The following is a 24,220-nucleotide window of genomic DNA, read 5'->3' as shown; positions in this document are numbered from 1 at the left end:
ATGATTAATATTATCTAGTTAAAATCTACAGACAGACTGTACCTCCTAGAATGTGTGCCCGTATACTTGTGCTTATCATCATATAATCTATTGGGCTTGGTAGTAGTTTTGGATATGTATGTGGGCCCGTTTGTCGATTCAATTTTTTCAATAACACATTCCAAGGGCACTCCTTTAATAAATGCTATTTCTTCTAACACTTTTATGAAACCTTCGTAGTCTAGGAATTTTTGACCCTGTATTAATCATTTATGTATTGACACTGTTTTTGACATTTCTATAGAAACTGTAGACATACCCTTTTTACAGTCTGAACATATGCTATATCACAATTGGCACTAGTTAAATTAGCATCTATTAGTTTAGCTTCTTTACATAATTTTATAAACATTCTTCCTTCCATCATGTTACAATTGTTACTATATCTTACAAATTTTTCTAAACACATTGTTACCTAGTTACGATGTTCATTTGTTAATAATTATGTCAGACTCATAGTAAAATGTACCAATCTGTACATTATTGAATCTTAATTCAATAATAGATAACACGTTAATGTAATCCATAGAAGAGATCCGACCCTACATACAGTAACAATCGCATTAAACAACACAATTTCCTATTTTTACTGCTGAAAATCACTGTCATTGTACCAATGAACATTATAATAAAAAATTTGATCATTGAAGATGGTACTAGTAATATACCCAAGGCTAAATTCATTGTACGCTGTATCATATTTAGGAAAATATTGAAGAATTAATAGGAGACACCGATCCAATTCTCACTAGAAATGCCGCAAGGGAGTTGCTAGCGTATTTTCTTACTTATTTAGCAAATATTTGTTCATAGAAAGAACCATGATATCTAAACTCAACGCTATGGAATCAAAAGCACCAGAATTAAAGGATGCTCTTTTTTCACTTGAGAAACTCGCTAAGGAGGAGGTAAGAAATATTTTTCGTAGTTTTATTGAAATATTTCAATTCCCCCTATTTCCGAACAAATTAACCTAGAGCCTCAATCTTTATTTCAAAGTAACTGATAGCCTATATGCCGAAGCCAATATACCCCCGTCTAACACCGTTTTCCTGTGGCTGGGAGCTAATACACTAGTTGAGTATCCAATTCTGGAAGCAATAGAATTGATAAAAAAACATCATGAGGGGTTTTCCACCTCCAGTTTAGAACTGGTATGCTGGGTCTAGTGATGCAGAAAAATGAAATAGAATGGCTTAGGGAACAAATTACAATCGCTGAGGTGAATGTGTCTAGGATCCACAATTTTTGCGTACAAAGAGCTAAGGCAAATGATTCGACAAAAATACAACATTCCGATCAGTAATTATCATCTATTAACAGTGTATCATTAATTTGTAAAAAATATATTATAATATATACATTATAGTGTAGGGCCGCAGTGCGTGGATGGAATAAGTGGGTTAACGACTTACCCTACATAGCCGTCGACTGTGCTCGTACGGGATCATTTCTATAGTGAACCCTATCGTCTCACGCAACAGCGACTGACAAAGTTAGCAACCGCGATGATGATTTCTACACTCTGCCGGTCCTGGAATTAAGCAATTGAACTCAGTTCATTTCGCGTCGATGAAAGCGTAGCACCTCTGGTGCGGCGTCGGACAGGGTGATTCTGAGTGGTCTCATGGCTTTCCAAAATTAACCATTTGTCTCACTCTGTAGAAATGTTACATCGTCTATGCATCTTTATTAGACTTCGTTTTAGCCAGTAAATAGTTATCTGCCGAAATTCTTTGGCGGGAGGGGTCTGCCTCTTTTTGTTTGTTCATTGGCTTGGGTGCTTTTGTCCTGTTTATTGACGTATATCTTCCGTATTTAGTTGTGCCTCTACATACGTCTGTGCGTAGGCTGGGTCGCCTGCTGGTGCTTGTAGTGCTTTGCTAGTGATGATGCATGATGTTGATCCCTCTAGTTGTTATTTTATGCCGAGTATAGTTGATATGTGAGTGTCATGTTCAATCCGTGGAAGCGCAAAGTGAAACGGGAGAACAAGGCAGCTCAGATATTAGCTTCTGTGGAATCAAATCCACAAGGAGACAATCTCCTCAAACATATAATCAAGGAACACCTGCCTGCCAACAATAATATTACCAAGAGGGATGATTTGGATATCAAAGATTTTTCTACGAGTTCTATTGTTAAAATTGAAAACACTCTGTTCGATGATGCGGATGAGAGTTTTGACAGCGAATGTATTGCTAACGGGAGTGAACTGAACGAGTCGGTTGATTCCATTACGTCACTAATTAGTAAAGCTGATTCTGTAAGCAGCAAAAACCAGAATTATCCAAAGCAATTGAATGATAACCATGTGGATAAGCGAAGTACAGATGATGTTCAGACTTCAGACAATGATTTAGGTAAAATGAATGAGACTACTTCTGGCCATGATGGTGGCAAGGGGTTGGGTCAAAATTCAGGCAGTCAAGCCACGAAAAAAGGTACCATAAAAAGTGTAGTGAGAGATAATAAATCTCACAGAATTCAAAAATGGACCAGAAGTTCTGAGGATTCTTTCGAACAGGAACTGGCTCTCGCCATCAAACATAGTTTAAAAGATTCACAGTCCAGTGATCAATTTGAAGAAATCATTAAGCAAGCTACTCCTGCTGCCGCAGAGATGGATTGTGATGAAAATATGGAATGCGGCGGCAAATTACAGCTAACCTATCGCACACAATGTATTGACAATTATTGCCACATTTGTGAGGAAATGTATCTGGGACATTCATTATTGGAACTGCCACAAATTACATATAAGAAATTGGCAAGTTTTGATTGCGTAGACAGGAAGCAAGTTGTTATGTCGTGGAATCGTATTTGGACCGGATATAAATTATTGTGCAGCCAATATCGCAAAAATCAAGTCATTGACCTTTGGGGACCAAAGGAAGTGGTTCTTTTTGAGCTAGCAATTTTTCGGCTGGGAAAGGAATTCTACAAGTTACACCAACTAATACCTACCAAATCTGTTGGTGAGATTGTCGACTTTTACTACATCTGGAAGAAGACCCGAAGGTATCACCTTTGGAAACAAGTACGACACTTAACATTCGAGGCACTAGAAACGGAAGATATTTGTAAAGATTTATTCCAAAAAACTTGTTCCAGCACTAGCTTGACAAGCATTGAATCTAGTGATAAGGGAAACATGCCCAACAGTATGGGTTCTTGTATAGCCAGTGCAGTCTGTAAGAGACCTAGGGTGGATGTTAAGTATAAGCCCAAAAAATAACTGTATATTTATTAAAAATCTTACTGATATCACTAATCTGTTACCACATAAATAATAGTAATTTTACCATTATACTTATGTAACATTTATAAATATCGCATCGAACTGCGCCAATACCGGTAGACACATGTTACTGTATATATTATGTGCCTTCCAAGTAGTAAATGCACAAAAGCTATACAAGAAAGTATAAAATAACTAATTTAGGCTAATTTGACAATTTCATCGCATGTCGACCATCTGTCTTCCACGTTGAAACCTCATACCAACCGTAACTCCAAATTGATTACGTGTATAGGTTAGTTAGTTTTTATTTTATTATTTTATGGATTTTTTAAACTAAAAATATAATATACTTAAACTAATTCAGGATTTAATGAACCAGAATTACGGCAAGAGTTGAAGAATGCGGCCAATATATCAAATAGTGAATATAGTATTTTTGGCGGTCCTCTCAATCCACAATCGTACCTATACTACAGTGAGGGAAAGCCTGAAATGTTACTAGATCTTGATTATGGGATAAACGACTCACATTGCAACGACATTTGCCTCTTATCACAAAAAATCATTCTCTACATTCCGACACAACTTATCAAAGTATCAGCAGATGATCGAATTGAATTACACCAGAACATCAAGCAGACTTTACAATTTCTAAAGGAGAATAATAACAATGGCGCAAGAATATTTGCATTGTTGCCCAAGAATATTAGTGATAAGCATTTGGATTTACTGAATAATTACTTGGCGAATACACATAACATTACAATAATTAAAAATATAAATAGCGAAATGTTATTTTGTAGAAGTAATTTGTCATATGAAAAAATACTGACTGTGCTGGGGAAACAAAAGAGAGTGGCCTTCGACAGAATTGATGAAAGGGAGAAGCTTCTTACGAGTTTTAACCCACTGGTATGTAACGATTATATTACGAGTTTTAACATATTAGTATACAAAATTTATTTGCCTACACATACATTATATTATACTTATTTATTATTGTATGCTCATACTTATAGACTGTTTTTTATGAATACAAACGATGGGTTTAGAACCAACAAACATATAAAAATTATAGAAACAGCCTATCAATAGCTTCAAAAGCGATGTTGGGTACGAATATTATTCACCCTGCTAATTTAGGTATTTGCAGACTCTGATATGTATAAGAGAGTACTAAAGTGTGAAGATGAGCGCGATTTTCGCACAATATCCAAAATACCTTTATTACAAAGTACGCTCGCACAGGTGTTAGGCAGTTTGTTTAGGAATAGCACGATTCGAGTATCTAGCGATGACTCGTATGAGCAATTTAGAAGTTTTGCTATTTCTGACATCAATTCTACGCTTGAACTTGGGGCCATTAACTATTTGTATTCGCTGGTACTTAGGGAAATGTCAAAGGCACCTAACAAGCCAACAGCTGATACAATAGACAATTGCCTAGAAGATGCCCTTGAGTTTTACAGGAAATCTGCAAATAACATACTAGGTAACACGAATGAGGAAGCCGAGAAAAGGGTTAGAATGATTTTAGAGAAAACTGCACAACTTCTAATAAATATCCCTCCGAATCAATTACTCAGGCGACAATTAATGTCTGGTAAATTGAACAGGGGGTTGCATATGGGCCTGGGTCTGACTGCGATGATAAGAAGGCCTGGACGGGGAAATTTACAATGGTATACAAATTATCAACTTGGTCCACTGACGTTGACTTTGGGCTTTGCTAATGACAAGGATTTGTGCCCAGATAGTATACCCTCATTTAGATTGCAACCGAAGGTCTACTTTAATGTGAACTTGTAAATATTGTATTTCTGTAAATTTTATAAATTTTACAGCAAATTTAGATAGTTTGGGAAAAAACGGATTCAAATTCGTTGTGCCGTTAAGACATTTCCCAAGTGGTTTACCTACATAAACAAAATAGCTTACTGGCCCCCTGACAACACGGCGATTAACATTATGCGATAGAGTATTTTTGTGAAGTTTTGGCCAACTTACACAACATTTAATCTCCTACATTAAACTTAAGATACAAAATCTTTTTTATCATCCGTTGTATAATCAGTTAGGTAGTTAAGTGCTTGACATGGCCCTTTATATAGAACCCCCCAGCATTCACCACTCTCCAATAATTGCCAATTTTCAGGGCATGGATAACTATAATCCCTAATATAGTTTTGACCATTGCATCTAATTGATATAATTCCTACAAAATATTTGTCAATCTGCCTTTTTGATACTCTAAATCCTCACTATCCTCCTGTTGCTTAAGCTGTTTTTCATATTCCAAATCCTTTCTGCATTTTTGGTGATTTACTCATGGATCTTATCAATCTATATTAATTATTGCTCACTATATCTTGTGTTTTTGGAAGTTCTTTGGATTTATTGTGCAGTAAATTGCCCAAATCTAGTTTAATGGGCCAATATACCTCTTATTAGTGCCGCCTCTTCACCTAAATAAATGAAGACTTACCTACTTTCTCCTCGTAATCCACATCATCAGCAATGGTAAATGTAAATAGATGGAATATTATCACACACCATATCGCCATATGTAAGTACAATGGATATGAGATCATATGGTGATGTTATTTTGATAGACTTATCCAGAGCAAAATAATCATGAATATAGATATATTATTGCATATTTCTAAACACTAATATTTTAAACAGTTTAATAATAGTTATAACCCATTAACACCTAAACTATCACAACTTCAAGAGTCAAACTACCGTATATATTATATTATACTATACAATTAACCTTCATTTTAATTATCAAAGTTTTCACAATAAAATCATATATTTTCTTCCTCAATCTGCTTGAGTCTGCGTTGAAATTGCATTTTGTCCAGGAATCTGCAGTATTTGCGATTCATCCACACTGGGTGCCTGCGGCAAATTATACGATGATCACTCCGTACATGCTTAATCTCATGTACTTGTAAAGTTTTAACTATAGGCAAATTTTCATAAACATGAGGAAATGGAGTTTTCGAACTCCTTTTTTCGGCACCAACTGTACTCCAAATATCAGCCTCCTCGACTAAATCCTTTATTATTTTTATTTCACAATTGTCGTTTCCCAACCTTAAATCGGTTGAGTCGCAGTACAAATCAATAACACCGCCATTTTCAGCATCCACTACTTTCTTTATATGTCTAACACTGTCAAATTTGGAACTATTGCCCATGCCAATACCACTAAATGTCCTTCTGTAACTAGGCTCTAAGACATTAAGTAGATATTCTTGTATTAATGGATCGTTGCAATTTGTTACCGGCTTCAGATATCTGCTTTCATTACGTTTATATGCAAGTCTCCAAGCAACAGGTCCTGGGTTAAGTTACAATTACTTGGCACAGGGAAGGCCTTGGTGACGTCTCTATCGTAGATGGTTTCACCAAGTTTGCTTTGTAGAATTTTTGATACTTGGAGGGGCCACCATCTAGGCCTAAAAAACTCGTGTGTGTATGCGTGGTAGTAGCCGCGCCTTCTGGGTTTACCATTTGCGCCCAATCTTATAGCGCTGACGGGATAGATACCCCTAGCCATATTTGCTTGCGATATTCAAGATGGTATAAGTTATTATGGCAGTTAATGCCGTTAAAGTAATCAGTTGTTTACCATTATATAAATAATGCACATGTAATATGATAGTGAATGTGTGGCACGAAATGCTACGTGTTTTGATATATGCCTGTCTAGTGATTGTATAGATAGATTATAGTTTTAAATTTTGTTTAGATACAAATTATTGACTAATTAAATATAGTCAAACGTGTAAACATCGATGTATTTAAAAATGTGTTATTTTAAATTATGTATTCAAATATCGGTGATTTTATCTATCTGCCCAAACTTTACTTAATTGGCTAAATAATTCTGGGTTACTCACTTAACATTTAAAATTCACCACAAATTTTGAGAATAAGTAAATAAACCTAATTTGTGAGTGGATATGCCATTTATGCATATTTACGACATAAAAACTCAATTTACAAATATATTTGTGCTTAATATATTAGTTTACATCCTTACAAATCATATATTAGTCAATGTATGTATGCTATACATATATTGACTTAAATATAATCAATAGTATCCTTGATAGCAAAAACATCAATAATTTATATAAATAACATTTATTATCATTAAAATTAATCTCATTTTTGAATGAATAACAATTAATCATCTCATAGAGTTGATCACATCTAATTAATGATTCATAACTATAAATACAATCATTAACACATAAGCTGGCATATTTACTAAAATAATTGCAATCAATAGCTATGTTATATGAATTATTTAAGTAATATTGTACATTGTATAGGGTGTTACAAAGTTTAGTCCATAAATTGCGGATTGCATTTAAATTTGGACAAAAATTTAACTCAAATTGAAAAATAATTATCAAAATTTTGCAAGTAGACTATTCTTGTGTTATTCAATTTTAAAAGCATTTAATTGATCCAGATTTTTTATCAAGTGAATTAAAAGACAGTTATAATTCATTATTTATGTGCAATTCTCCATAGCGGCTGCAATAGCAGCTCCCTTGCCAGATCCATCATCAGCAGCCAGCAGTACGATACTGCCCTTCAAATCACTCCTAGATACAGCATCCACATAGTACTCAAGTTTCTTATTATACCATGGATTCTTTACGTACAAAGATCCATCAATAGCACATGTTATTGGGCGAGTTGGATGTGCTCTAGCTCTTCTGCCAGTGGAAATTATTGCCACAGCTGCAAGAGCTGCCGAACGTTCGAACGTTGCTTCACAAACCTTTCTTAATCCAATAAGTTCTTCTTTTGTCAAATCTGCTTTCCAATTTTCTTTGGCGACCCTTGCAGACTCCTTAAGATCATCATTATCATTTAGCACTATTCCAGCATCGTATGAGGTAAAACTTCCCCATTCATACATCAATGGCGTCGCCTTTTGTCTAAGCAACAATATCATATAGTGTCTCACCACCTCTCCTAGATAAGCACCTGAAAGCAATTTCTCGTATAGATCCCTGCCCTTGTTACTAGTTTCCCAATCTACTGCAAAATCCACTGGAGTAATTGGCAGTTCTTTGTCATAGTTGTTCATTTCAACATTAACAATTGACCCCTCATATCCATATTTCTTGTAATCAGGCTCAATATAGCATATGTTGCAGCCGGTACCAATTATTAGCCCTATCTTACAATCTGGAAACCCTTTTGGTTTTTGGTAACAACATGACAATAGTGTACCCACAGTGTCATTAATTAAAATAGCGGTTTTCGCATTAACTTTGTTTCGAACAAATGCATTATCCAACAATGCGCATACGTCACGGCCCTCAACTTGATCATTAGTAGCTCTGCCCGTTTCAAAATCTTTGGTCCAATCTATGAGAATCGCTGAAGTTTTTGAAGACATTGTACAAGGAAATGAGAACGTAAAACCAACTGACTTAGGTTTAGGATCGTCAGATTCTCCAGCCTCCTTTATTACATCACCTATTCTCTGTGCAAAATGGTCAAACAATTCTGTGGCCGTAGTATGTTTGTCTAACAATCCCTTTTTAGAAAATGCAGTTACATACTTAAGGGTATATATGGATTGGGTTCGTTGTAGTTTACCATCCCCATCAATTTTAACTCGGACAGCTCTGTAGTTAGAACCACCAAAGTCTACAGCATAAAAAACACCTTTTTCATTACCAGTGGGAATGTTGCATATGAATGAATCCAACATTTTAAAGGGACATTCTGTTGGAATCCAAAGATTTTTATGTCGTTTGTGTGCTTTGACGCCACGCATAAGGTCTATATAGAACGACGTTGACATATCCTTGAGAAACTCAATTGATAAATCCATTTGTGATGTAAGTAATTTAAGTCGATGATCAAATTCAACCAATGGTGAAAGGGGGCGAGGCACACTTTCTGTCTCCTCACTCATTTTATGTAAGGAATTTTATATACTGTTTTCCCCCATAGGGACATAACAATACTCAAGTGCTCACTTTACATCTATTATTTCGATATAATCAAGTCCAATATATATTATATACCCATTTAAATTCTCCTTTTATCCAGTTTTTAAAATTTAAATTCTAATCTCAAATGGTGTTCTAAAAATAACTCCATAAATCCAAATTTATGTTTACATTTACTAAATTTTAGATTCATGTGTGTACATCATTGATATTTGTACTTAATATATCAAATTATGTACCGGTGGCTATTATCATTTTTGCAAAAGTGTCTTATTTTAACTGAATTCACATATATTAATCCACTTCCACAACATATTTATTTATAACATCCATTCATCCATTAACAGTATTACTAATTTCTATTAAACATAAATGAATAACTAAATAGTCCAAATCATTCAAACTACCATGTAATTGTTAAATTTATTGTCTAAAATTAGTTATATTTGTAGCATGGTCAAATTATAATTTCATAGACAACATCTCCAACTGTTGTTTTGTCTTCTGTATCTGTTGTATAAAGTAATTGATATATAACTTTTGATCGTTGTGACTCTACATCAAGTTAAAAATACCTTTATATGTACCAGATCATTATCAACGTAAAAATCGACGTCCTTCTCCAAGGTAGACGTAATAGTATCATCTTGGTACAACAGAGGACATGCTTTCCAGGCAACTTGTCTCGTCAAATGTTTAACAGCCAATACATGTGATCTCACGCTATCAATATCGGACTTTACAGTGCCACTTGTACCTTTTTTATTGTTCACTGAAAAGATAGCATCGTCCATAAACGAACTCAATTTTTTAAGGTCAATATTGTGGTAAAGTTTGGCATACGAAAATATTTCGTCTATCCTCCTTTGTTTCTCCACTTGTTGTAGGAATAGCATGGTTTGACGTTGTACAGGCTCGTTGAACTGATTTGCTGCATGCTCTAGATCACGTGCAGAATCTATGTTAGGCATGGCAGGATTGATAAATTTGGGACAGGCTTTGCCGAAAGTTTCTCTATAGGCTTCTTCGTTTCCAGATTGTAGTCTATGTTAGTTTCATATTTCATTTAAAATTATCAAGATATTATAGTAAAAATTGATTAGTATATTGAAAAAGTAACTTACTGATAGAACTTGTTGGAGTAGGTTTCCTTAATGGTCTGTAAAATTGTCTCATCCAATTTCTGATGGGTGAGTGACTGACACAAAATTATCATTAAGTACATCTTCTCGGTCTGCCTATTCATTGCCACTTGTTGGTAGCTCTGGGAAACCAGGTAACCCCTTTGTTTAGCCAAAAACATCAACAACTGTGATAAAATCTTGATTGAATCATTATAGCGCCTTAACATCATATAAGCAAAACCCATGTAGTAAAATAGTGTAATGTGGCATGCAGGTACTTTCCAATACAAGCTCTTTGGGGCCAGGTGTATGTCAGATATAACCTTTACAGATGTTAGGTAGTCGCCAATCAGTACGTGTAATCTGAGTTAGTTTTTCTGGATATTTAGGATAAGGATTGGTGACGTACCTCAGAAGGGATACAGAGGCAAAATATCCTATTTGATAGCAAAGATTGCAATGGGAAGCATCCAGTCTGCTGATTTTATCACCCTGAATTAATAAGCATATTATATTCCTTGTATTTGTCTCGAAATATAGTTAAATCGTTTCATTAATTAATTTTGGGAAAAAATTCAAGTACATTTTATAATGTTTATAAGGAAAAAAGGATTAATCAGACAATAAATGAGTGTATATGAAAATTGTTACAGATATAAAATGATACAATGCACCGTATGGTGTGTTAGTAATTCAGTGTTTTGAATCGAAAAATCACTAGGAAACCCATAAATACAATTTTTATTATATAGTGCAAAAACTCACCGAAATAATTTTCTTATAGACAGGATTTTCAGCTAACGAATGAAGCAACTCCAGTGCCCTATGCACTTGCCACATGATGGGAATTGAGTTTAACTTTTTCAATAACTCAGCTTGCTTAATTTTGTTATCCGGCAATGTACGACCAAGCCTATTCCTCCATCTGCATGTGTCTTGGAGTTGATATACAAATTCATCTAACATATCCCAGACCCAGGAAGCAGGCAATACCAGTCTGTCATTCATATCATCAATTCTCTCAATCGAGCATTCATCTTCGATGAAGTAGTTCAACAGGCGGTTGTAATTATCCCATGATTCTATCCTATCTTCCAATGTAACTTCACCCAAGTAGAAGACGTGTCTGTAATATATTTCAGAATATAATGCCATGATCAAGCTATGTAACCTGCCTGCCTGTTGGTAAAACGAAGTAACTATTGAAATACTTGGCCACCTACTAGTCCGGTAGTACTTATCGGTAACCACGTTTAATTCCTGCTCATATAAAATTCTGACTGCTTCAAGATTTCTGCGGTATAGATTATCATGTAAACAGGTCAAAAATGCTGCCACTTCTGGTTTTAGTGCTGGTATGATAGACTCTTCCATCATACCTGCGCTGGATAACATTGTTACAGCGTATTGTCTAACGCTATGTATGGTTGGTGGGGTTAGTGGAATTGTGTATTTAAATGTAGCGACTTTTAATATCAAACTTCACTAATTTAGTCAGATGGAACGTTTAAATGCTATGTTTGGAGCATCTAGGGGCTTTGATAAAGCACTTATGATATCCAAACTTCCTGATGGCATTAGGGAATCTCCAACTCACAAAGATCTATTTATGGTACACTCCAACTCTTCTAATTATCGCTTAGTTGACATGTCTGTTTGCAAGTGTAGTTGTCCTAACGAAAAAATTTGCTCTCATATCATATCCATACTGATTCGTTACTGTAATACCCGGAGGAATTATACAATCAGACTATTAGCACTTAAAGAATTGGATAGAATAAAAAGCTACTCAAATACAAAACAATTGGATGAGGCTTTGTACAATTTGCATAGGGTGTTCGATACATTATCGTCAAAACGTGAAATTATAGAATCCACAACTTCGCTAATTACCGGACTTTACCACAGATTTTTAACCAGATTTGCCACATTTAAGCACACAAATAATTCAATTGATTGCCCTGAGCAAACGATTCAATCCGTGAAAAGTAAAATGTTACACAAGAGTACCCAATGCCAATCCGTTAATAAATCATACCAGCTTGGTTACTTAGCATCGCTCGATCATCAAAGTCAAGAGATTTCAGGTTTTAATACCGAATTGATCACGAATATAAGATCATATAGTAATCATAATAGTGATTCCCAAATAGACCAACTGGAATTTAACAAAGCCTGCATGATATACTCAAAGCTATCTTCGTCAAAATACATATCCATCAATCCAAAAGGTATAGCATCGAACTGTGCGATGGATTCTAAACAATTGGTGAATATCATAAAAATGATTCCGCCTTTAACTGAACTTAGTAGTGCCACAAACTGGAAATTGAACTTTTATCCATCATTTGGCCCCTTACTAGAATTTGTAACCACTCATATAGATGAGTATTACCTAGTAACATCACACAACACAATTTACCCCCTAAAAATATCGCACAATAATTGCCATTCATTACTCAAAATGATTGATAGAAACTTGCCAATTGAGCAATTGGCATCAACTGTGTTATATCTACTGTATAATGATCAGATTGGTCCATGTATAGAACATTTACAGCATGTATTCATGAATTTCACGCTAGATACACTGTTGAGCTTTATAGCTATAGTTCCAAGCGAGTTAATAAGCACAATTTATGATCATTTTCTGGGTAACATTTTGCGCAACCGCAATTTAATATTGGATAATATTAGGTTTGACAGGAATTTGGTGATAAACCTATACACAGCCCACAATATGGGCTACCTAGCAAGCCTGCCTCATGGAATAGTAAAACATGACATAAGCAATGAAACAAAATCTGTCAATGATATTATTCATAAACTTGAAAAGAGCGTATCTGCCAGTACCCTATCCATAGAATGCATCAAACCAAATGAGCCAATAACGCCTAAGCACAATGCAGATTTAAACACTTCAGTAAATAGTTGCACAGGTGATAATATCATCATAGATGCAAAAGATGCTAGATCACACATCGAATATATTAGGCGTGATAAATACGGGATAGGTGCTGACCAATGTAAAAATGATTACACGATAAAGCAGAATGATAGATTGTCACGCATTTTAGATAAGTTATCTACTAACTTGTACTCTAGTACTAATCATATCCTATACGAACTGATACAAAACGCAGATGATAATTGTTACTCCAATGATATTATCCCTGAATTAGTCATCGTCCAAACTGAAGGCAGTGTTACATTATTTAATAATGAAATTGGATTTTCAAAAACGGATGTTGAAGCAATTTGCGATTTGGCGAATTCTAGTAAAATTTACAGAAGTCTTTGCACCGGAAAATTTGGAATTGGATTTAGGTCGGTGTTTACCATAACAAATGAACCACACATTTTTTCAAATGGTTATCAATTTAAATTTACTTCCAATGGCATTGGAAAGTTGATTCCACAGTGGATTGACAATTTGGATTTATTGAATGGAATATCAAAATCAACAAAAATAGACACTAGATGTTATAATACAATAATATACTTGCCACTAATCACACCAGTACAATTTGACATAACTTACAATTTGATATTGCATTTGAGGAAGTTAAGAAGGTTGTATTTTATACAAATAACAGCAGATGGTATTAGAAGTGAAATTAACTTAAAGGCCACAAATGAATCGATTACAGATACTCCACTTTTCATTAAAAAAATATTTTATAATGATAAAGACTTCAAGTATATCCAATACATCGACACAAGCTCAAATATACAACTAACTTTCCCTATTGATAATATTGGACAATTTGTCTACTCTACACTTCCTGTTGGCAATTTTGGATTGAATTTTGCAATAAATTCCAATTTCAACCTTACTTTGGATAGGTCAAATTTACTAGATGATCAGCACAACCGAACAATAGTTGAGCGGATCCCTATAATATTCTTAAATGCACTAGATGGGGCTAAAAAGTTAGATAGAAAAATATATTATTCCATACTATCAACTTTTGCTAGAAATGCAATGGGACTCTTTTCAGTGTTAAATTCTAGATTCAATGAATTGCTTAACCAATCGGATATAATACCAACGGATGTTTGTGATTATGTAAAGCCATCAGAATCGATATATTTAACACAAACTAACGCTAATGATTCACAGTTTGGAATTGTGGAATATTGTGTAAAGAATTTGATAACCAAAGGCTATCTGAAATCATTTATTGCCGCTAATGATATTCCTCATAACTTAGCAATGATGTTAAATTTACCAGTATGTGATTTTTGGCGCATAATTCAACTATTCGAACAATTTAATAATGAAATAGATCCAAATGAAGTACAAGATGCTATTTGTGTGTTGAAAATAGTCCAATTTTTCACCAATCGCAATGTAAACATGAGGAAACAATTAATTAATGTTGTACAGAAATATATAAAATTCCCGTATCTGAAAGACGGGAGAATTGGCTGTGACATGTGTAATAGAATTTACATAGGGGATCCAAAATTTTGTAAAAATATATTTCAATTACTACATCCAGAAATTACACAACAGTTTACAAACGATTTTCTGTTAGAACTTGGCTTTAACGATGCCAAAGATGCTCTAAAGAATTTTATAGACTTGGAAGATGTTGATTTATCGCAAGATTTAAAATTTGAAATATCAGTGGAGTTAATCAAGTCAATTGAAATCACAAATGGGGTTGTGTTCAATGAAAAACGTGTTTCCTTTCCAATATATGGAACGTACACAAATACCAGCTATAGCGAGACCATAAGTCTACCCATTTACAGTTGCGAAATAGTGCCCATACATAATGAATTTTATGATATGTTGATTAGACGTGGTTACAAATTATTTATACCAAATCATGAATATCAACCACAGCTATCACAATTGTTACTAAATAATATTAGTAATCATCTAAGACATTTACTAGAGGGAATACAAATGGACACTGAATTGGCTTTGGAATATTTTAATTTTATCAAATATCTATTAAAAAATATTGATAAAACAAATTCAAATGTAGATACTGGATATTTGTTGGTCCCCCTAGGGAAATGGACCGTGTCTGACGGTGAAATGATGTGGCATTATGAGCATTTGGAAAAAATAATTTGTACCAATTCGATTAAGTATTTCACCAAAACACCCCCTGAAATCATAAATAGCCAATCAATGCATCCAAAAACACTGTTATTGTTATTGAAGTTTTTACAAAGGGGGGATACACTATGTCAAACATCCCATAGTATAAAACATGACAATAATATATTATTGGAAAATATTGGTAATATGTGGACCAATAGATCAATGAAATTCGTTTCTAATGCTTTATTGGAGGCGTTGGACAGTATCTACAATCAATTATCATCCTCTGAATTGTTTGATCATATAATAAAAGAAATATCTGAATCAAATCTGATTTTTACGATGTTTCAAAACAAATTAACCCCTTTTAGTATTAATGAGGTGTTTATAAATGGAGTTGATGATTTGTATTTACCTATACAGGCACTATCCCAAATTTATACCGTGGATAACTCGTTTTGGAAGAGATTAAATATAGAGGAAAGTCCATCAGTTGACACATTGATTGAATTATTAAAGTATAATTCATCACTTACAATCAAAAGTATAATATCTATAGTGGTTTATTTGTATTTGCATATGGATAAAGATACATTTGTAACAACAGTTTCAAATTTAAACATCATTCCAGGATGGCACAATCATATCAGAAACAAAGAAGTTCAAGGTAAAATAGCACTTCTTAAACCATCGGAAATATTAACTATTACACAGTGTGCAGACCTTGGTTTATTTTCAATGGATAAACTACAGAGTGTCTGGTACAACATAATTTCAAATCTCACAAATTTAACCTATAATATACAAATTAATGAGCACAAAAGTGATGTTTATTGTATTGAGTATGAGAATTCTCTCAATTGTCAGGCTAATTATTTGCAAACAAGTTATTATGATAAATATCGTGTTGATGTTGGCCTATGCGGCGAGAGGATTGTATATAAATATCTAGTCGAGAAATATGGCACAAGTGTTAAGTGGTTAAATGAGAGTGGTGAACAAGGATTGCCATATGATATAACATTTTTTAAGGACGGAGTTGAGAAGTTTGTGGAAGTTAAATCATCGAGTTCTGGCGCTAAAAAAGTGTTCGAAATTTCCCATCACGAGTGGCTATTCGCTCAGATAAAGAGTGAAGATTTCATAATATATCGTGTTAATGCAGTCAAATCGGAGAACCCGCTCATTACTATTTTACCAAATCCATACTATTTATGGAAAAGTAAAAAAATCGCATTTTGTTTATCGTTGTAAACTCATTCTTTAGAAGCCATTGCAACTATTTTTTGTTAAATTTCTGTAAATTTTTTAAAATAATTTTGCTAATACATATATGATAATATATAGAGAATCTGATGTTTATGAGTGTTAGCAGCGTATGGTGTATATTGTCTAACGTAAGTTATGATAGCGGTAACGGTCTTGGTAATTTTAAATGCAACCCACTCATTTCGAGTTCAAAAGACACTTAATTTCGGGTGGAAAAGTTGCCTTAAGAATTCCATTTGCAACTAAAAAGGCACCAATATCACAGACAACTAGTTTAGAACATGAGTTAGTTAGTGTCAGATGTGACAGCATAAGGGGTTCCTTCTACAATTTGTTGCGCAAACATAAACAACAGATTGAGAATGAGTATTCGGTAAAATGTACTATTGATAAGAACGATAAAAATGTATCCCTTAGGATCTATGGGAAAAATTCCGACCAGGCTATGGGACATTCTCTTCAATTATGCTTAGACAGTAAAGTTTACAATTTCTACCTATGTCTTCCTGTCATGGGAAAGACTTTTAACAAGGAGTTGGATGAGTTTAAGGCAAATTATCAGGATAAATTCGTGGGTAAGTAAATAAGATTTCTATTTCATTTTTGAACGTAATAAATCATGAAAATGAATATTGTATTTAAAAAAATTGAAATTTAAAAATTTTTTTAAATAATATTTCCTTATATATCACTTAGGAGCGAAATGGGAAACACGGCCGCACGTAACACTCAAAATGTTAAACATTGTAACCAATCAACAATTAGCCTTCACAAACAACCTTTTGACTACCATAACCAAACAAATACAACTGAAATCTACTTTTATTGAGCCTGTGTGCTTAGAGCTGAGCGCTTTGGATATTTTTGAGGAAAGAGGTAAAAATGCATATCTACCCCTTTTTGTACATACAACACTAAACAATCCAATAGATGGCGTATCTAAACAGCTAATAGATGCAGTATCTAATAGATACTGCTTTAAAAATGAAATAATCAAGCACTACACAACTATTACTGATTTTGAGGATGAAAGTGAAATGATAATGGATGATGGTTCACTTTACATACACTCATATGACGCTAAAAATGACATTGTCGCCAGTAGTCAAAGCACAGCAACTAACGCAATTAAAGAACATAAAAATGATCAATGTGATTATATAGAGCAACAAAATAAAGATGACCCTGAATTACAGTTTCCACATGTTACGCTCATTAGATATAAAAATTATAAGGATGCAATTGGCCTGCAAGGTCCAAGAACTGGATTGGTTATTACATGTGAGCTAAGACCAAGACATGGTGAGACTACATGGCCCTATACAACAATGGCTGGGGATAGTTTTGCATTTTCGTACAACTTATTGCATCATACACATGATGAACAATAAAACTTATGGCAATAATATCATAAGATAATAATAATAACTAGAGAAATTTTATAATTACACAAAATCAAATTAATTATCATTATTTGGTGAATGACTAATGCGATATAATTACAGTGGCTGTACAATATCATCCAATTCTGGTGTGACAATCAACGGTGACTTCTTATTGGAACCCCCTTCCAATTTCCAATCTACTGGCAATGATTTTGATAAAAAAGCATCTGCTGTGGCCCAACTGCTTCTTATATGCGGGGGGAAGCCAAAAATTTTATCAAAGGATTTCTTAAGATATTCCTTAGTCAAAGGGTCTAAATCAAATTGTTATACCTGAAGGGTATCCGCATCCAAAAGGGAGCTTGTATTTATCGCTACTTTCCCACGCTTTAACCGTCCTATCACGCAGCACTTTTGCTATAATACTAGCAGCGCTGACTAAGGGATAAGTGGAATCAGCCCTTTCCGCTATTATAACTTTTAGATTCGGGAAGTTGGCTTTAACCTTCATCTTGTATGCTTCGGTGGGTCCAACTGCGTCTATATAGACCTAAAAACTGTAATTTGTATTTACTGATTTTAATTTGTATCCAATGGATATTACATGCCTGATTATATTCAGGGCGGAGTCGTGTGATATTTGGTTTAGGTTGTATTTTTGCCTACATTATCGAGCAATTATAAATTATAGTATAAAATTTGGGCACAAACATTTAAAGTCAAACTACAATTTTTTATTAAAACTCACTCCCTAAGCATGGCGGTAGAAATGTGCTGAGGAGTGATCAACTGGGCCACGAACCCAAAAGGTTTGTTCACATTCGTTAGTAACTTAAACTTCGCTTCCCTACTTTCTTCGCTTAACTTCTTTGAATCTAGGTTAACAGACTAATACCATCAACTTTAATATCCATTTTAAGCTCATTTTCCACGTCGTTGCTGCAAAAGAAACCGCCATATACTAGTGGTCCAAGTACTGGGCCGCGTCCAGCCTCATCTATTCCTATGTAAAAAATGTGTTTACCAAGGCTAACTTCAGTTTCATGGGGAATTGGCCCGTTTCTATATATTTTGAACGATTTCAGGGTAACATCCATATTAGTGTGTATTGGGCTACATATGTTATACTTTGCCTTAAATATTATAGTATATTATGCTAAGAAATTCCACAAGCCTGATTCATAAAGTAGCAAATAAATGTAGTATAAATGAATCCAAATTGACTTTACATGAGAAGCAGCTATTAAACAACTTATTATTATCCATAAGCAATGGGTCGATAAATGTATTGGCTCAGAATCCAAATATTCGGCGAAATTTTGTTGATTATGTGTCTCAATCCACTGAATTATGCAAATTGACACGCGATTGGATATTGAAAAGATTGGTAATGCCTATATTTATTCAGGAACCTACTGAGATTATGCGACAATTTAACCAATTTATAAACAATAAGTTCTACCCCCAACTATGTTCTTTACGGGATCTATCCCTTATCACTGTATGTGTAGCTTTATTTAGGATTTGAGTCGACCTGACCAAGCATTTCCACAAGCTAGACAATTGAATAGAAAAATATTTATCCATCACGGACCGCCAAATAGTGGGAAAACACATAGCTCTTTACTGAAATTGATTCAAGCCAAAAGCGGTGTATACTGCGCTCCACTACGTCTCATGGCATATGAAATATTCGATAAACTGACAAGAGCAGGAATAAAGACTAATCTGCTAACCGGACAAAAAAGAATGATTGACAGCGAATCAAGTCATTTAGTTTGTACAGTGGAAATGTTGCCCATAGGTAAAAGCTTTGACGTGGGCATAATAGATGAAATGCAAATGGTGGCGGATGAATCCCGTGGTTTTGCCTGGTGTCGTGCCTTTTTTGCGTTACAGGTTTGTGTTATCCTGTTATGTGATTGTATATTTTTATACCTATGCATGTCATGTATGTATTTATTAAATGGATTAATAAATGCGCTAAGACTCTGTATTATGTTGTATAATCAATCTCGATATATAAAATTAATATAGGCCAAAGAATTACATATATGTGGAAATAGCTGTGCATTACCAATATATACAGCACTGGCAAATCAATGCAACGAAACTGCCCAATTAATTGAGTATAATAGGCTTACACAGCCTGTAAAAATTTGTGAAGCTCCCATAACACTGGATGATTTGAAACCCAGAGATTGTCTAGTTTCTTTTTCGCCAATAACACTGTTTCAATATAAGTTCAAATTGGAATGTTTGGGGAAAAAATCTTGCATATTATACGGTTCTTTGCCTCCGGAAACTAGATTATTGCAGATTGAAAGGTTTAACCGTGGTGGTGTAAGTGTATTGTCACTTAGCATATATTATTGGCAACTGATGTTATTGGCATGGGTCTCAACCTTGATATACAAAGGGTTATACTTGCAAATTTAGAAAAGAGCATTGATGGGAATAATAGACCATTGTCGCCATTGGAATTATCACAGATAGTGAATCGTGCTGGCAGATTTGGAATATCTAATAGTGCTGCAGAGTGTGGTGTATTGAAGAAACAATTGCTTGAAGATTTTAAAAGAATATTAGGTACAAATTAATAGATTTAGGCTCAAAAATTGATAATTTATGTGATATACAAATGACACTAGAACCTAATCAATTAATCACATTCATTGAGTCAATTAAATCAACACAGAATGATACTATTTCCCCAGCTGTCATCGTCAAAACGTTTAAAAATTTAACAACCGTTACAAAACCTTACAATTTATCTAAGCTTGACAAGATGAATAGGTTATCATTCTGCCTTGAAGGCATCAATCTTACAACAAAACTGACTGTGGAATATCTAAATGCACCGCTAGATACGAATCATCAGATGAATCTAGCATCCCTAAGACTATTTGCTTCGAGGCATTCTGATAACTTGAAAATACATTTGGATGATTTACTAGACATTGATAAATTCAGATCTTCTATTGATAATATCGCAAAATTGAAATTATACGAACTAGTATACAGCGTATTGGATTACTATCAATACATGTCGTTTAGATACCCAAATACATATGTTGACATTGCAGCGGTGGACGTATTAAAAAAATACATTTCAAATGAAATAACTATGCTCATTGATTCAAATGTCGAACCGAATTTTTATCAACCAATCGATGAAATTGTATCACCAGTCGATATTGATAGAAATTTTGTTGAGTATATGACTGATGAGTATAGGGGCGCTGTAAACTATATATCATGTAAATTTCACATTTAATTTTAGTCATTTATCGCATTATTATATAATGATTACATTTGTTACCAGTTATACTAATTAATCATTCATAATTATAAATGTGCATATTGATATTGATTACGTAAATGTGTAGGTTAATTTTGATTAATAATATATACTCAAATGCATATTCTTTATACCGTATCATCCAGATTATATAATACTATTGAGTGATTTTAATTAATATTTATTGTAACATATATTGATATATATATGGCAGAAATTATAAATATATCTCAAACTTGTTTTAATACTTGATAATACAATATACGAAATAATGAGTAAATATTATAAATATATTATTATCGAATTTGCGTTAGAAATTATCAATAGTTAATATATTCGTTTATAAAACAAACAAATATGTAGAATCATCATAAATTTATATTCAATTAAAAAATTGCATTGAATAACACACATATAATAGTTAAAAATGGTAACATTAAGCATAATAAATAGCGCCTAATACGTTATATAGATATTATCACGATTTACTACAATGTCACATGCTAATACATAGATAAGGTCGCACGAACCTACATTTATATTAACAACCTATATATTATCTATAAGATCACAAACATGTGAGATAATGATCATACTTCGTGTGCAGAATAATAGTTATTATGATATTAAATTAATGTGAAAGAATGCATAAATTACAAACATAGTTTAAACCACTATAATTGTCTACATTGGAGGCGGGGGGGCCAAAGGCTCATCCGGCTCGGGTATTGAAGCCTCAGGCAAAGGAGGCTCACTAGGCACTGGAACTGAAGTTGTGACATCAACCGTGCTACCATTTGTAGTCGTTTGTTGTACTTTCTGCATAGCGTTAAAGTATTGCTGATACTTGGGATCATTCATATATTGCTGATAATTCGGATCGTTCATATATTGCTGATAGTACTGCTGATAGTAATTGTAGTAGTACTGATACGCTTCCGGAGTTACATTGTTCCATGATTGATTGTATACAGACTGGTCCATATAATATCCACTTTGAGATGTTGTTTCGTAGGGGGCGTATTCCTAAATCACATTGAATAATTACTTGTGGTTCTTGTTGTTTTGGTTGGAGTGATATTCCCCCGGAATGGAATGTTGAAGTAGGGTAACGAGTTCCATTTAGTGTATTGAGTATCTTAAAATCACCGGGTTTTGCCATCTTACAGTCCATAGTTACATGACCCATGTCACCGCAAATTTCACATTTAATCTGAGGTCTAGCATAGTTCATGAGACCGCCAGCATCAGGACAAGAATATGCTAAATTAGTGATGCATAGTAATGTCAATGTATTAATATGACCAAATATTAATCATTACAATATAATGTACTGCAACGTACCAGCATGTCCAGTCTCACCGCACAAAGTACATTTCGTATTATCCAATGTACCCATTGTTACACCGTTAACCAATGCCAACTGTTCCAATCCCCTCCTCTTATATTCCTCGTGTAATGGATGGAACGGATCTAACAACGGTTCTATCAAATTCACGGCTTTCTAAATGATTTTTTAAAACATACGTCAACAGCATCCTCGTTTTCAGCGCAGACGTATACGTGCATTGGCATTGCTGCCTCTTCATCTGTCTGATGATCCGATCTCTTTCCTTCCTTTTGGGTGCCTTTGCCTCGGATAGATATTTGAGCTCCAGATTCTGTCTCAAGCCGTTTGTGATTGCAGCCACGGGGGCCTATGATCAGGCCCATGAAATTGTATTCAGGGTACTATGTTAACAGATTAGATAAATCGTTTTTTAAAATTTAATAAAAACTAAAAGATATAATAGGACGAAAAAATCCCCATCAATTATTAAACAACATTAAAAATATATATTGTGATACAACTATTTTTCTATTACAGTTGTACTCATTTATAAATATTTCACATGCATATATGCAATTTTCTCTTGCAAACATCAAGGAAATGTTTAAAATTGAATGTTATTTAATCGTCTAATTGACTTAATTGATTAAGCCTTTAAGACACTATGTGTAATTATAGCACGCATAGGGAGTATATATTGAGATATTAGTGTGCAAATATCCGTAAAACATTTTTTGGACATTTCTAAAATTTAATTACTAACCTTATCCAGAGGTATCTCAATCCTCCTAAATTTCTTAACTGGCCTGTAATCTGCGGGCGGCGCAAATCCAACCAAAACTTTCGACAAATTCTCAACAATCCTAAAATATTCATCTTTCATGGCATTTCTAACCCTTACATCCCTGGTGTTGACTCTGTTGCCCATTTTGTCATAGGCTGGGGGTGGCGATGGGGGTCTGATATCTGGATCTCCAAATTCCAACTCTCCCACTGCAATCTTCCTAGCCAATTCATCATGCCTTTGTTCCCTAAGGAATTGATCTAGTTCTGATGGCGATAAACCAGACGGCAAGTCAACAAAAGGTGGAGGAAGGTACGGCTTATCGTCCTCCTTACCCCAACGAGTAATTGGTAGACTGTATTTGGAATTTGCCAAATAATGAGCATTTGCCAACGCTAATTGACTGAGTGATGGTTTCTGTTGTTTGGTAAAGTGATCCCTATTCAACTCCTCCACTTTCTCCCATCGCGACTTGCGTTTGTTGAGCAGGGAGCATTCTAGAGTGGATGGGATAATTGCCATTTGCAGTTATTATGTGATTATTCCATGGATTATCTGCAGAACGTAATGTCAAGACGATTAGTTGAATAATTGTTATGCGTGATATATAAAAGCTGTGATGGGGTAATATAATTCGGTAGGAATGATACCCCTGGCCTATGGGATTGTGCCTTATAAAATTCATA

At 34.2% G+C, this 24,220-nt stretch overlaps 13 protein-coding genes across 13 annotated transcripts; 6 read left to right on the top strand and 7 right to left on the bottom strand.

Annotated features, from left to right (window-relative positions):
• Positions 1-14: 14 nt before the first annotated feature.
• Positions 15-448, bottom strand: BMR1_03g04630 (p25-alpha family protein, putative; the record flags this gene model as incomplete). Its single annotated transcript, XM_012794081.1, has 2 exons — positions 15-236; positions 299-448. The coding sequence occupies 2 exons, from the start codon at positions 446-448 to the stop codon at positions 15-17; spliced, it is 372 nt and encodes a 123-aa protein (XP_012649535.1).
• BMR1_03g04625 (Prefoldin subunit 3) lies at positions 656-1,345 on the top strand (the record flags this gene model as incomplete). The annotated part of the gene is made up of 5 exons (XM_021482288.1): positions 656-724; positions 745-815; positions 836-947; positions 1,017-1,193; positions 1,217-1,345. 5 exons carry the CDS (start codon positions 656-658, stop codon positions 1,343-1,345), a joined length of 558 nt encoding a protein of 185 aa, XP_021338823.1.
• Positions 1,346-1,993: 648 nt separating this feature from the next.
• On the top strand, positions 1,994-3,277 carry BMR1_03g04620 (hypothetical protein; the record flags this gene model as incomplete). Its single annotated transcript, XM_012794079.1, has 1 exon — positions 1,994-3,277. One exon carries the CDS (start codon positions 1,994-1,996, stop codon positions 3,275-3,277), a length of 1,284 nt encoding a protein of 427 aa, XP_012649533.1.
• A 127-nt stretch (positions 3,278-3,404) lies between these two features.
• BMR1_03g04615 (conserved Plasmodium protein, unknown function) lies at positions 3,405-5,092 on the top strand (the record flags this gene model as incomplete). Its single annotated transcript, XM_021482287.1, has 4 exons — positions 3,405-3,464; positions 3,485-3,575; positions 3,648-4,195; positions 4,427-5,092. The coding sequence occupies 4 exons, from the start codon at positions 3,405-3,407 to the stop codon at positions 5,090-5,092; spliced, it is 1,365 nt and encodes a 454-aa protein (XP_021338822.1).
• Positions 5,158-5,874, bottom strand: BMR1_03g04610 (conserved Plasmodium protein, unknown function; the record flags this gene model as incomplete). Its single annotated transcript, XM_021482286.1, has 8 exons — positions 5,158-5,199; positions 5,222-5,305; positions 5,326-5,482; positions 5,503-5,589; positions 5,610-5,626; positions 5,647-5,702; positions 5,725-5,748; positions 5,769-5,874. 8 exons carry the CDS (start codon positions 5,872-5,874, stop codon positions 5,158-5,160), a joined length of 573 nt encoding a protein of 190 aa, XP_021338821.1.
• BMR1_03g04605 (hexokinase) lies at positions 6,094-6,851 on the bottom strand (the record flags this gene model as incomplete). The annotated part of the gene is made up of 2 exons (XM_012794076.1): positions 6,094-6,632; positions 6,653-6,851. The coding sequence occupies 2 exons, from the start codon at positions 6,849-6,851 to the stop codon at positions 6,094-6,096; spliced, it is 738 nt and encodes a 245-aa protein (XP_012649530.1).
• BMR1_03g04600 (Hexokinase) lies at positions 7,818-9,242 on the bottom strand (the record flags this gene model as incomplete). Its single annotated transcript, XM_012794075.1, has 1 exon — positions 7,818-9,242. The coding sequence occupies one exon, from the start codon at positions 9,240-9,242 to the stop codon at positions 7,818-7,820; it is 1,425 nt and encodes a 474-aa protein (XP_012649529.1).
• On the bottom strand, positions 9,742-11,798 carry BMR1_03g04595 (Eukaryotic translation initiation factor 3 subunit L; the record flags this gene model as incomplete). Its single annotated transcript, XM_012794074.2, has 5 exons — positions 9,742-9,834; positions 9,855-10,323; positions 10,404-10,766; positions 10,813-10,895; positions 11,169-11,798. The coding sequence occupies 5 exons, from the start codon at positions 11,796-11,798 to the stop codon at positions 9,742-9,744; spliced, it is 1,638 nt and encodes a 545-aa protein (XP_012649528.2).
• On the top strand, positions 11,902-16,719 carry BMR1_03g04590 (hypothetical protein; the record flags this gene model as incomplete). The annotated part of the gene is made up of 1 exon (XM_012794073.1): positions 11,902-16,719. One exon carries the CDS (start codon positions 11,902-11,904, stop codon positions 16,717-16,719), a length of 4,818 nt encoding a protein of 1,605 aa, XP_012649527.1.
• BMR1_03g04585 (ribonuclease H2 subunit A) lies at positions 16,901-18,125 on the top strand (the record flags this gene model as incomplete). Its single annotated transcript, XM_012794072.1, has 2 exons — positions 16,901-17,309; positions 17,431-18,125. The coding sequence occupies 2 exons, from the start codon at positions 16,901-16,903 to the stop codon at positions 18,123-18,125; spliced, it is 1,104 nt and encodes a 367-aa protein (XP_012649526.1).
• Positions 18,126-18,233: 108 nt separating this feature from the next.
• On the bottom strand, positions 18,234-19,216 carry BMR1_03g04580 (Ribonuclease HII; the record flags this gene model as incomplete). The annotated part of the gene is given in 6 exon segments (XM_021482285.1): positions 18,234-18,433; positions 18,453-18,669; positions 18,694-18,781; positions 18,868-18,994; positions 19,015-19,122; positions 19,144-19,216. 6 exon segments carry the CDS (start codon positions 19,214-19,216, stop codon positions 18,234-18,236), a joined length of 813 nt encoding a protein of 270 aa, XP_021338820.1.
• Positions 19,217-19,272: 56 nt separating this feature from the next.
• BMR1_03g04575 (splicing factor 1) lies at positions 19,273-21,396 on the top strand (the record flags this gene model as incomplete). The annotated part of the gene is made up of 6 exons (XM_021482284.1): positions 19,273-19,506; positions 19,528-19,620; positions 19,641-20,018; positions 20,157-20,462; positions 20,483-20,708; positions 20,729-21,396. The coding sequence occupies 6 exons, from the start codon at positions 19,273-19,275 to the stop codon at positions 21,394-21,396; spliced, it is 1,905 nt and encodes a 634-aa protein (XP_021338819.1).
• On the bottom strand, positions 22,105-24,056 carry BMR1_03g04570 (Branchpoint-bridging protein; the record flags this gene model as incomplete). The annotated part of the gene is made up of 5 exons (XM_012794069.1): positions 22,105-22,446; positions 22,469-22,683; positions 22,765-22,924; positions 22,948-23,151; positions 23,514-24,056. The coding sequence occupies 5 exons, from the start codon at positions 24,054-24,056 to the stop codon at positions 22,105-22,107; spliced, it is 1,464 nt and encodes a 487-aa protein (XP_012649523.1).
• Positions 24,057-24,220: the final 164 nt, after the last annotated feature.

Source organism: Babesia microti, chromosome III, assembly GCF_000691945.2.
Source record: "Babesia microti strain RI chromosome III, complete genome".
In the NCBI taxonomy this organism is placed as follows: domain Eukaryota; phylum Apicomplexa; class Aconoidasida; order Piroplasmida; family Babesiidae; genus Babesia; species Babesia microti.
The sequence above is the reverse complement of the archived record's forward strand: the minus strand, read 5'-3'. Positions and strand labels throughout refer to the sequence as shown.